The sequence below is a fragment of the Dreissena polymorpha genome, chromosome 2 (genome assembly GCF_020536995.1).
Source record: "Dreissena polymorpha isolate Duluth1 chromosome 2, UMN_Dpol_1.0, whole genome shotgun sequence".
Lineage (NCBI taxonomy): Eukaryota > Metazoa > Mollusca > Bivalvia > Myida > Dreissenidae > Dreissena > Dreissena polymorpha.
In genome coordinates, this window is record NC_068356.1 from 151,783,828 (window position 1) to 151,797,760 (window position 13,933).

General features: G+C 34.4%; 1 protein-coding gene across 3 annotated transcripts in view; it reads left to right on the forward strand.

The window, feature by feature from the left end:
• The window catches only part of LOC127869460 (uncharacterized), a 30,024-nt gene extending 20,559 nt beyond the window's left edge, over positions 1-9,465 (forward strand). For 2 of the 3 annotated variants that reach the window (XM_052412066.1, XM_052412067.1), the window contains exons 20-32: positions 360-451; positions 697-815; positions 1,325-1,618; positions 1,880-1,990; positions 2,183-2,255; positions 2,577-2,760; positions 3,873-4,053; positions 4,258-4,515; positions 4,718-4,975; positions 5,269-5,328; positions 5,573-5,698; positions 6,720-6,773; positions 7,015-9,465. In XM_052412066.1, the coding sequence (XP_052268026.1) occupies positions 360-451; positions 697-815; positions 1,325-1,618; positions 1,880-1,990; positions 2,183-2,255; positions 2,577-2,760; positions 3,873-4,053; positions 4,258-4,515; positions 4,718-4,975; positions 5,269-5,328; positions 5,573-5,698; positions 6,720-6,773; positions 7,015-7,605 (2,401 nt within the window). In that variant the 3' untranslated portion in view covers positions 7,606-9,465. The remainder of the gene's footprint in view (positions 1-359; positions 452-696; positions 816-1,324; positions 1,619-1,879; positions 1,991-2,182; positions 2,256-2,576; positions 2,761-3,872; positions 4,054-4,257; positions 4,516-4,717; positions 4,976-5,268; positions 5,329-5,572; positions 5,699-6,719; positions 6,774-7,014) is intronic. The other variant, XM_052412068.1, reaches the window with a different exon arrangement.
• The last annotated feature ends 4,468 nt before the right edge of the window (positions 9,466-13,933 follow it).

Below are 13,933 nucleotides of genomic sequence, written 5' to 3' on the forward strand. Positions count from 1 at the left end.
GCTTATACTAGCAGATTCATATGGCTAAATGTAATACAAAATTATTTTTGCATCCTGAATTAAAAATATGGTGCATGTTTTCTTGGTTCTTATTTACCAAGCATAATAGCGCATTTGGTTAAAACGATATTTACTATCATTTCAACGCATAGCCCCAAAGTCAGGAGTGCGATTTTAAAAATCACATGTATTATGTTGTTTTATATTTGATTATCTTAATGAATATGTTTTGTAGTGTGCATTTATGTAGAAATTATTTGCACAGCAGAAGAAATGCAGTTTTTCCTTGCTAAAGTCATTTATCGTCCATGCAAATTGGATGTTAATATTAATGTTGCAAATTTTGTCTGTGTTATCAGGCAGCCTAATCTAGAAGACATAGAAAAACATCGAATAATCATAACAACTGTTAGATCAGCAAAGTTGTTGTCATACCTAGAAAAGGTGAAAGGTAAAGCATTCCTTCTGGTTGACAGTATTTGCGTAAAGGTTATCAATAGTTTTACGTAAACAATGAATTTGTGTTATTTCAGGATATAAGGAAAGTGTATAGGTTAAAAAATACAAATAATATAAAGAAATGCAATACATATTTATCTGATTGTAAAGGTCTTGTGTGTTTAAACACTTACCGGGATACGTTTTGGTTTTAATATAATATGTACATACAATATTAACAATACACTTTATATTTAGGAATGTTTACCCACATATTTCTGGATGAAGCTGCCCAGGTTCTTGAGACGGAGCTGTTGATACCTTTGGCTTTGGCGGATCAAAACACCAAAGTCGTTCTTGCCGGAGACCACATGCAGGTCAGGTTCCCAATCTGCGTGCATCTTTATTTTCAGTATCCTGTTATGGATTTTTTCTGCTGTTATTAATATGGGCTGTCATTCGTTCCTCTAACGGTATCTACCGTATGATGTTGATCAGAGTGCACGCGGACCGTTTTCAAGCCCATTCATCTTGTCAAAGCAAAAAATGTTAATTGTGTTGAAATATATTGTGCTTAAGCAGCAAATGACGATTTAATATTATATACTTTAAAACTTTATTTTATATTAAAGACTAGGAAATTCCCTATATTGATTAAATTATATGATGCTGACAGAATAATTCCGCTTTCAACTTCTTTTGTGCATGACCCAGTACATTTGTGCCCTTAGATCTTTCCCACCGTTAACACGTCCATACTCTACGACCACAGTTGTTTTCCCATTCTTCTTCTCGGCATTCTCGTCAAAGTATTTTTCACTTTAATTTTCTCCTAATAGCCATTACATTGAATGCAGTTTTCAATGAATATATTCTACTTTTAAAGATGAGCCCGCAGATCTATTCCAGTCTTGCTCGTAAGGAGGATTTCCACGTGTCTTTGATCGAAAGGCTTTACAACACGTATTCCCCTAACAGTCCATACAGGGTGACCCTCTGCGATAATTACCGGACAAACTCCCACATAACGAGGTTCATGTCCGAGCTATTTTATGATGGCCAGTTGAAAAATTCAGCAGATATACCTGCTCACCCGGACATGTACCCGCTGTCATTTCAAGTAGCAAAAGGAAAAGAGGAGCCGTCTGATCTTCAAGGAGGCTATTGCAATTATGCAGAGGTAATACGGAATTAAAGAAGTGGTAAAGGTGCTTAAAAAGTATCTACGTAAATACAAATAAAACTTTATGAGTGATATTGACGGTGCTTGTTTCACTTGTATAAATATTTAGATCATGTACATTATAGAGTCTTTAAGGACAAATCAGTAGAATCGAAGATACAAACGAAGGTTTTACCATGGTCGTATTGCAAGATAATATCACAAAATCGTGATGATAATGATAAAAAAGTTTATTGGAACTATTGTTTTCTCATACAGGTTGCGGCGATTGTAAATACAATTCAAAAGTTAAAGCGTAACTGGCCTATTGACATTTGGAACGAATTCAAAGAAAATGAGATATGCGTAGTTGCCCCATACAAAACCCAGGTAAGTTGAACAAAGTGCACATGTCATCATGTGCTGAACCGCGCATTGTTAATGCAACGACGTTCATACAATTATTTGTTCTGTTTAACATTTTTGTAAAATAGTTGTGTGCTTATATATACATATAATTTTCATATGACAAGGATTTAATTTTTTCTGAATAAAATACACGAATTAATAATGTATATGCAGATTGAACTAATTCGAGGTGAAATCAAGAAAGAGTTTGGCCAAGTAAATGTTGAAAGAGTGACTAATGTTCAAGGTAATATTTGTTTCGTTGTTTCATCAGCACACGTCTAAAGTAGTGTTTAGAAATTGATTTATATGTAGACTCTTGTAATTGCCAAATAAAACACATTCCAACATTAAATAGCACCGGTCATCGGGTCATGATACTTGAAAACTAACTTTAAACCCAATTCAAACTTACCCGGTGAATCTAGACAAGTGATACAATTCTTATCAATACATAGAACACAGCATTAAAAATAAAATAAAATAACGATAGTTAAATTTAAGCCGGTGATTTTGACATGTGTGGTATTGGGCCTTGTTTTAAACGTTCAATGTTTTGTGTTCAAAGGCAAACAGTTCAGGGTGTTGATCATCAGTGTGGTTCGCACTTGCAATACGCACAAAATTGAAGACAATACGGACCTTGGATTCCTGTCAAACAAGAAAGTTCTCACGACAGTTATTACAAGGGCAAAGTCTCTTGTGATCGCTGTGGGTGAACCAGAGACAATGTGTACAGTCGGCGAATGCAGGTGGCCCTCAGATCTACGAATAAATCATTATTTTTATCCCCATGCTTTTTGAAAAGCGTGGGGATATTGTGGTTATCTCCGCCGTCTGTCTGTCTGTCCGTCAGTCAGTCCGTCTGTCATGTCCACTATCTCCTCCTACACTATAAGCACTAGAACCTTGAAACTTACACACATGGTAGCTTTGAGCATATGTGCGACCCTGCACTATTTGGAATTTTGATCTGACCCCTGGGTTAAAAGTTATGGGGGTTGGGGTGGGGACGGGTCAGAGATTTTCACTCATTTTTTTAAATGTTATTATACATTAACTTCTTCATTTCTACACCGATTTACCTCAAATTGATACTGAACATCTTTTATGACAATACGATCAATCTCAACTATGCATGGCCCCAGTACCAACCCTGGGGCGCCCGGCCACCATAGACCACGCCCAGCCAAAATTGCCTTTTACTATAACTCCTTCATTTCTACACCGATTTACTTCAAATTGACACTGAACATCTCTTATGACAATACGGTCAATCTCAACTATGCATGGCCCCATTACCAATCCTGATGCGCCCCCGCCCACATAGACCACGCCCATCCAAAATTGCCTTTTACTATAACTTCTTCATTTCTACACCGATTTACTTCAAATTGGTACTAAACATTTCTTATGACAATACGGTCAATCTCAAATATGCATGGCCCCATTACCAACCCTGAGGCGCCCCGCCCACATAGACCAGGTCCACCCGAAATTGCCTTTTACTATAACTTCTTCATTTCTACACCGATTTACTTCATATTGATACTGAACATCTCTTATGACAATACGGTCAATCTCAACTATGCATGGCCCCATTACCAATCCTGGGGTGCCCCCTGGGTCAAACATGCGGTGTGGGGATACGCGTCGGCCTCTGTCGCGCCATTTCTAGTTTATGTTTGCATTTATTAACATCATTTTGTAAACATTGAATAAATGTGTAGTACTTGGCAAAATGAATGTCATGTTTTATTACATTACCGGTACTTTAGTCTTAACATCGGTGATCAGGTTTTGATAGGGCATATGAATAAATACAATTTGACTGGCAATATATCGAATACAATTTTCTCTTCAGTGGTATATGGACACGCTACATTGATATCTGTCGTGAGCATGGCAGCTTTAATGACGGGAATATGGACATGTTTGAACAGCAATGGGACAGTATGGAACACAAATGTGACAGCATGGATATGAAACTTAATCCAATGGCTGAGGAATTTAAACCATCACTTGAATCAGAAATTGACGCAGTGGTCAGTTAAATTATCGCTGCTTAAAACACCTTATTATCAGACTGTTACCTTCTGCAAAGAATATCCTCCACTTGCAAACGACAATATAAACATGTTTCGAAAATGTTCCTTATACTTAGTGTTTTTTTTTTTATTTCGTAAGAGTTTTAACTTACTTAAGATGATGTAGTAATAGCTTATTATTTTAACGACACTCTGTTGCAGTACAAAAACATTCATTCACCTTCAATTGTGGTAACAGCATTTGCTCAATCCCACGTGTTCGACAATGGGATGAAAAAAGGACAAGAAAATGATACTCGCGTGATTTACGAGATGGATGCAAGTGCGTGCAATACCATTTGTGAAACAAACGATAAACGTAGTCCTTCAAAAAATGAGGACCAACTGCCAGAGGACCAGCAAGACACTGTAGCCGATTCCACCCCACTAGTGAAACAACAAACAGATGAAGCATTTACGGTCAGTAAATTTATCGCTGCTTAAAACACCTTATTATCAGACTATTACCTTTTGCAAAGAACATCCTCCACTTGCAAAAGGCAATGACAAAATATTCCCAAAATATTCCTTACAATCAGTGCTTTTTCATATTTGGTTTAAGTTTTAACTTGCTTTAGAGGATGTAGTATTAGCTACTAATTTTAATTACACTCTGTTGCAGAACAAAGACGTTCATTCATCTGACATTTTGGTAACAGCAGATGCTCAATGCCACGTGTTCGACGATGTGACGAAGAAAGGGCAAGAAATAGATTCTCGTGTGCTTTACGAGATTGATGTTAGTGCATGCAATACCATTTGTGAAACAAACAATAAACTGAGACCTTCAAAAAAGCAAGACCAACTACCAGAGGACCAGCAAGACATTGTAGCCGATTTCACCCAATTGGTGAAACAACAAACAGATGAAGCATTTACGGTTAGTCTAACCAGACTTTAGAGATAACAATTGCGTTTAAGAACATATTGAACACTTTTCTTCTTACATGAATTATATGTCCAGTACATTAAATTAAGAACATGCCATATTTAGAACATTCACTATTTTCTATAAGTTGGTATTTTTCATTTTTTAGAAGATGATATATCTTTTTTAAATGATATTAGAGTAAGTGGAAACATTAAGTTTATTGACCAAAAAATATGGTTGTAATCAAGTTTACATTTTATTCCAGTTTAATTGTAAGGCTTATTCTTATTTCATGTGCTCAGGGTGATGTAAAACCAAAGGTAACCAAGAAAATAATATCATCAAGTGCAGTTTCAAAAAAGGTATAATTCATATTATTTTCAAGTTATGACTCGTTAAAATATAATTTAGCTTCACATAATTGTTTTGATCATTGCAAATATAGTAAAACCCAAACATAATAACGATTCCTCCCATTTGAAAACTAATTATATTAAATTTGCATTTTATTTATCATTACATGAAATTTGAAAATTCATAAAGAAGATCAGCGAGACTACAAGTATCAAGTAAAACATTTGTGTAACTTATAAATTATTATTTTAGGGCGCGGCAGTAAAGACCAAACCAAAGCAGAAGAACAGAACCAAGCACGGCCCATCGTTTCCAAATGTTTTACCTGGAGAACACCTCGTTCAACAGATAATGAAGAAAACTTCAACTTATGTACAGGTTACCCATACGCTTATAATAATGTACACGCTGATACATTTTGTGTTTTGCTTTATTAACTCTTCACAGAAAAATATGATACTATCTTTAAAAACTATATTATTATTTTAGATAACTTGTATAATGTTTGTAAGAGTTGCTCTTCAATAAAATAGTTTTTGCCAAACTATGGCCTTTTCTTAACTTTTATGCGGAATTTCTTAACATTCATAAGAATATATCAATCACCAGTTACACATGAAGTATGAATTTAATGTTTTGAAAGGTTAAGCAATAATATGATACGGCTTTGGAAAAAAACGGTTAGCATTTCATTTGCAAAGGCATTGTGTCACAAGCGATTTGCAATGATTTACAGAAAAATTGTCATGATAATAATTCTTACTAGCATCAGCTAGTCTTCTATTTATGAATAATGACAAAATTTCTTATACAAGTAAGGACAATACATACAATACTACATAATGCATACAATAACTAAAGCTGGTGTCAGCGCGTGGGAACGGTACATGCAAAGTATTGGAGTTCTCACTGACTGAATCACACATCGAACATCACACGTAGCCCAAATTTAATCACTATTTAACAATTCGATTTATTTGCAGGTAAGATACTCAATGGTTAAATATGCACCAGTGCAACAGAATTAGTGCTTATTGAGGCGCGATAATAAAAACAAATCTAAATTCGTTATTGAGTGCACCAGTTTTGAAAGTAGCATCATATATAATTAACCCCAGGTAATCGTGACGCATGATGCATCCAAGAAATAATAATGCAGGATGTAAAAATAGCGAGTAAATTGTTTGGATGTACATGCAAATACTAGAACATATACACAACATTTAAATTGCTTTATTCAACATAATTACTATTATAGGCAAACAAGTCAACAGGAGTTATCAACATGTTTTTTGAGTCTTATTTCTTTAATTTGTTGATTTTGAATCATGTTCAATTATGAATGCAGTATGTGGTATTGCAGCAAGAACTATATTTCTGGAAAATTATATTCATGTAGGTACCGTCCCATGGGCACGTTTTCATACAACCACCTAAACAAAAGGAAGAAGCGGTAATGATACTTTGGGCATATTGACGATTATCAGTATTAAAAAAAAGTTTAGATTTAGTGAACACATGCAAACATTGTTTTTAACATGACACTTAACACCCAAGATATGTTATACATACGGCTTTTAGTTAATCATTTTATTTCACAGCTCTATTTCTAAACACACGATGATGATTCTATCAATGTTGAACAAGTTAATAAATAAGATTCATCTCACAGTATCCATTTTTTGTGATTACAGAAGAAAACTACATTACAAGAGGGTGATGTTTTGGATTATAAAGAAAGTAATCAGTTATGTGCGTATTCCGGACACCGTCCATATTCGGACACCACCAGTCCAGATCCAACTTCAAAGGATATCGAGAAAGAATTGAAACAAAATATCGATCCGCGGAAAGACATTGTTTCTTTTCCAGATATGTCAATAGTTGGTTACGAACGGAATGTAAGCACGCCTTATTTTACAATCGGGACTCAACCATACCATTCACTGCCTGCTTACCATGTTTCTGCTTCAAGTATATGCATGCCAACGCCCACATGGTTACACAACACTCAATACATACATACTGTACCACGCGTTATCCATCCATCAAATTCACCAGTGCCTACACCGCTGAAACCCTCCCCAGAAAAAGATAGAGGGATACATAATACGGACAGGAGATATAAGAGAGGCAAGGCCAACAGTCCAATGAGCCTGCAGACGTTTCACGAGATCACTGAATATGCCGGGTCTCCTGCGACCGGCCTACTGCTAAACCCTTCTGGGACGTATGCCGGTGCTGTAAAGGGATACCTTTGGGGCCATCAAGACAACAATCAGTAGTGAATCTTTTATCAAATGACAAATACATCGTCCATTGGTCGTGCTTTCAAAACGAATGTTAACCACTCACTAAATCACCGGTCGCTCCACCCAACTAGTCGCGTAACCTATAGATTGTAGAACTCCATTAAGCGACAGCAGACGACGCGCATGTTATGAATATGCTTATTAAAGGATGATTTTTGATAGTATTTACTACCTTGTAGGCTGAAAAAGAGCGTTTATCGAATTACATATAATCATAAATTATTTTATTATAATCGATATTCACATAAATTTTGACTATTTATTTGATTTAAATCCCGCTTTACTAAAGCTGAAATTATATAACATTAAGGTATTATATTGTAGCTTCACGTTATTTACGGTAATGCGAACAACGGTTATTGTAATTGTTCAAGTGTATATTATTTGACATATAATGTAAATATGACTTGGTCTACATATTTGGCAGATTTTCTTATTATTTGTTTACTTATGTTTCCTTAATTGTACATTATAAGGCGTAAGTTAACCTCAACGTATGTAACCAACTAGCACATACGTTGTAAAGATCATTCATTATATATTTAAATAGTATCTTTCATGAAAAGATATGTAGGTATAATATCAACAATCATTAAAAAACGTTTTAAAGCTTAACGGTTAAGGTAAAGAGTTAACATGGAATGACGTTTTAATATTAATAAGACTGCTGCTAAAGTAAATAGAGAAATTCAAAAATTATACATACAATATATATATCTGTAATATGTTCGCATTTAATATAGTTGTTTGGATTATATTTCGCGAATGTGGCTGAACGTCCACTTTCATGATTGTTAAAGATTTTCAATATAACGCTCATTCGAATACTACGGCACTGTTTTGCGGCGACAAGACTCTGTAACGGGGTGGGTTGAAAAATCGATATCTGACTGGTTGATCGCGTGTTATCAGCTCCTTTGAAAGCTTGCGAATGGTGAATTAATTTAAAACGTAATGCAATGCTGATACCAATCGCGGTACATTTATTGTATGTGTGATCGAAACATTTGTGTGTTTTTTTAATGTTATGTAATATTTATGTGCCAAAATATACTGTCTCTTTTCGTGTGTTGGTTAACATTTAAATCTCTATTTTGTAATGTTTTGTGTGGACAACTAATGTCTCTTGATATTTTTATTCGTTTGATAACAGTTTGTTGCGTATTACTTTCATGGTATAATTGCTCAAAATGACAATATATAGTATTAATGTTAACAAGATAGTAGTTATCGTTTGTGATAGCAACGATTCAAGAGATCTCCAGAAATTCAGATCCTGTATGAAAATAATTATTTTGGTGACCGCATTTGTATTAATTTTGTGTGTGTGTGTGTGTGTGTGTGTGTGTGTGTGTGTGTGTGTGTGTGTGTGTGTGTGTGTGTGTGTGTGTGTGTGTGTGTGCGTGCGTGCGTGCGTGCGTGCGTGCGTGCGTGCGTGTGTGTGTGTGTTTATATGTTTTTGTTTGTCTTTTCTAGTACAAATGTTTTGTAATTGACTGTTTGACAATGAGTGTCATGCCATAAATAAAGCTCAACACGTTAAAATTAGGTTTTTCTTCTGCTGATGCAATAGTTGATCTATTTTTTGGTAAACATAAGAATACCTTTTATATCTTACTTAACCGTTATAATGAAAATCTTTTAATTTGAATGATACTGTTTGCATTTAGTGCATTCATACAAAAATGCTTGAAATGATTATTAATTGCCTTTTTCGTGAGTTTTGAATCTATTATGAAATTGATTATCTTCGCTTATATGTAAATAGGTGACCATATTGTTATTTGTGTATACTAACTACAATTGAATAAATATTATTTATTAAATTTTAAATGTATTTCAAAGTTCATGTTATTTACAACTACTATTTGGTTGAAATGCAAGCGCTCGGCGAGATATTGTAACATATAATCCCGAACTCATGCAGAGGTTACTACTTAATTGATGAAAATGTGAAACTTGCATTTGAACAAAAATTGAATGGTTGTCAACCAATCCAGAATTTCAAAATTCATGAGAAAACTAACACACATGCTTTGGATAACGTGTTTGAAGACGAGATGCGAATGGATGAAAACGTTCCTCTTGTCGAGGTCCGCTCACCTGTCGACGCCCGCTTAACTTTCTAGTCCCGTTCACTTGTCGAGGCCCTCTCACCTGTCAAGTCTCGCTCACCTGTCGAGGCCCATTCACTTATCGGCAAGGCACGCCTTGCTGTTGATGCCCAATCGAATTTCGAACCCAGCTCAATTGTTAGATCCTTGTGTCGTCATCTCTTATTTCTCTTCAACGGCAAGACATGTCAAGCGAATGATGATGATGATGACGATGATGCTAATGATGGTGCGGATGCTGATGATTGTATCTATACAAATAACCCATGCTTTGCACTAACCATTGTACTTTTTCCTTTTTAAAGGTAAGACAATTTGTTACGACATTGTTGGTAGATATGTTAAAGTGCCAGTTCGCGGAATAGATCGTTGTTTTGCATATAAACTGTAAAGCGAGAAATAAACTTTACATAAATTCATTGAAATATATTTTTATCGAGGTTGACATCGAAAACTGGTCAAAATCGGTTTTGAATCGATAAACTAATATATATATATATATATATATATATATATATATATATATATATATATATATATATATATATATGAATATAAATACATGCAATCTTTGCAGCGTCGCGAGTTATGCAAATTATATCTATATTTAGCTCTCGCTAAACATTATTAGCGTAAGGAAGATACATACATAGATTTAGCAAAAACGTAGCGTTGCAACTCTGTTTCCGTCTGTAACAGATGTATTTGCATTTGTTCTTACCTTCTCTCCGCTAAATTCGCCCGTCTCCGCAATTTTGTTTATTTAGGTTTGAATTAACGTGTCGAATCATGAATATTAATAAGGTCGTTTTCGTACGTTACCGTACTCGACATCAACATAGAAATCGCTATATGGTTTGTTTTCAACCGATTTCAACCGGATTTTTAGTGATATTCTCAATAAAAACATGTTTTCTTACGATTCTGCCCATATGCCATGAACAATTGATTGCAAAAACGCAGTCCAATGACAAACGGGTAAGAAGCGCAGCGATAGGAGAAAAAAATTTCATATCAGACAATACTATATGGTGCCCGAAGAACAAAATGGCAAAAATTATCCACCGTCTCGTCAGGGCTGAACAATTGTGTCTAGAACTGGAACAAAAAGACCACGCCTTTTCAGAGGAAAGAAATGGAAACAGCGAAATGGTCAATCTCGAAAGTGTAAGATGATAATTTATAGGTTAATGTTTAATAAATAACATACTTTAATAGGACAAAGTTAGCCATATAGCTAAAAAAGTGCTGACGTATTTTCCTTTCTTGAAAGATGTGCGTTTGTTTATTATTGGAATAACGCGCTAAATAAAGTTTTTAACATGGTTAAGTATTATTACACTTTTATAATGTGTCGGTAAACCTAGAATAAACGTTGTTGTTTCTTTTTACTTCAATATCAGTTTTGTGGAAGGAGTCATACCTATCATGCAAAACCTTTACAAGTATTTACCGACCAATAGCTTCTATTTGTACAGAACAATATGCTGGGCCGATGAGCGTCATAATGATGTATAGAGAGCCATTTTCAACGAAACGACAACACACGCTCGGTTTACAAGGACTTGAACAAGCGCCACAAGATTACCATAAGAGGAAGATTGTCGTACAAGTAGGCTGATCAATAAAATTATTATTAAATTCTTGAAAGCAAAGTAATAAAAGTACACTAAAGTCTTTAGATCTAATCACATAAACCTAACACGTTACTTAACAAGAATGAGTGTTAGTAATTTTATATTAGATAGGAGATATGCAGCTTTGCTTTAAACACTGTGTTTCGTTGTTTTGCAGGATATTAGGAATCGCATCGTAAATGGACAAGGGAACTTGATCATCTGCAAAATGTCTATAACCACCGTGGCGTAAAGAAAAAAGGTTCGGAGTTATATGTGTATGTTGTAGAATTTCTGAAATGTGTTCTAGAAGGTTACGTTTTCGCGTTTGTTATGAAGTACTTTGTTGCATAATCATTAGACGACAATGTCCCCCTATCTCAGAAAAGTTAGAACAATCTGCGAAAAAAAAATATCGTCACATCAGGCATTTGATTATAACGACGCCGTGCAAAATATATGTCTATCAAAAATATGAGTATTGTTGAGTGCTAATGACTGCAAATATACATACTTATTTATAACATGTAAATTCTTGTTTCAAATATCGTAGCTGCGTACAAAAATTATTAATACATTATTAAATTGCTCTATGAATTGTATTTAGATGTTAACATGTTCACGTGTACGCGTGTATTAGAATAATGCGTATTCTAACTGTTGACCTTTTTTTCTCTTAGAGTTTAATTATTGTATAGAAAGATATTCTGAGTGTAGGATAAAGTTGTATGTTGCATGCCTACTTGCCTACATTCTGGTCCTGCGTGTACAAAGCGGACTCCTGTTTGCCCTTTCGTTTCCAGTTAAATTTGAAATGAAGCTAAGACTTGAAGACGATTAAACTCATTTAATGTATACAAATCCTCAATAATGTGTTCTGTAATTTGAATATATACACACATTGAGATGTTATACTTCACATCAATGTACCGTTTAAGCATAAACACCGTAAGTTATCAATCAAAAACAGCGTTTCTATTACTTTGTTACCAAATGCAAAACAACTCGCCAATCTGCACAAGCTTGACATCTGGCATAATCACTTGATTGCATAATTCAATTTTATGACGCGAGTGTTTTGGCATTTTGATACGCAGTCGTATTAAATTATAACGTGATTGTGACTTTAAGCTGGAGTATTATAATATTTTATTTAAGTGGGAAGTCCTCGTGTCCTGCATAATATTTGGCCTAAATTTTCCTGAAATCTGACATATGATGGCATTTCTTAGGCATGGCTTTCTTTTATGTTATAATGATTGCAAATACATTAAAAATATCTGGAGGGGCTGTCACCCTCTGTGATGCCGTCGACCCTGTAATTAGGTCAAAAGGTCAATAAGTGCATTTTGCTTTAAAAATTGAGGTTACATTTCCAAAATTGTGAAATATCAGATACTATTACTGATTTTACTCCTGAACTGACTCATTTTTTAACTGATTTTGGCTTTTCATAAGTAGGTCAAAGGTCATCAAGTGCACTTTTATAACCCGTGAAGAACGTAAATTGCAGTGTTTGTTGAAACCAACCAAAGATCCATGTATTATATATTTTTAAGTAACTGTTCAATGAGAGTTGGATACTTTGATGATGAAAAGAGTATTTCTCTGTTGTATCTTAAGTGAATGTTCCTAACTTTGTAAATTGTAAATTACATTACATAAATTAAAAGAAAACAATGTTCATTTTTAGACTTTTAATACTTATTTCGTTTTATAATATAACAACTTTTTATAATAAGAACCAAAATTATTTCTGCATTATCCTATCAATACAATTACGATACTTTAAACAATGAAAGTATAGTTACAAGTAAACATGTGTGATCTACGTTACAGTCTAAATATAGATATATTGTTTTATATGCATGTTTTTTCTTAAAACTGTACGTTTTATAATGTCATATTATGCAAGATAAGTTATTTTTACTTCACCAAATTGCTATTAATTGAAATAGATATAAATATTGTAAAACAGAAATTATTTTACCAAAAACAGTGATCTATTTAGTAATATATTTCAAAATCTTTAAGCACCATTTATAAAATACAACAAATGTTCATCTCCCTTTAATGATATTATGACCTACTGTATCATGCTGAAGATAATTTCGGTCTTGTGTGATAATTTATTTAACAAACGTTACATAAGTTCAGTTTTGTTCCAAAACACGAATTACTATGGCAAAATATGTATCTCCTTATCTTTTATCGTTTACAATAATTATCTAGGGTTTCAACAGCCATTCGCTTCATATGTGTATTCAAACAAGCATCATTGGTCAGATCGGTAGCACTTACATCGTGCTGTAGTACACTTGGTTTGACAGCCACATGATACTAACTGGACACATACTGCAGGGACCTTTGGTTTCCTCATCCATACCGGTTTCAATGATTTTTTTTTCAAGTTTCCATGCGCCAGTATCAATAGGATCATCCGGCTGAAAATCCTTATCTGTGGCATTTAGCCATATCTTTGCCTGATAATTTGCCCTTTCATTGTGAAGGTCAAGCGCATCATTTGTTGGGGGTAACACATCCAATCTCTTCCTGGCTTTCAAAAATAAC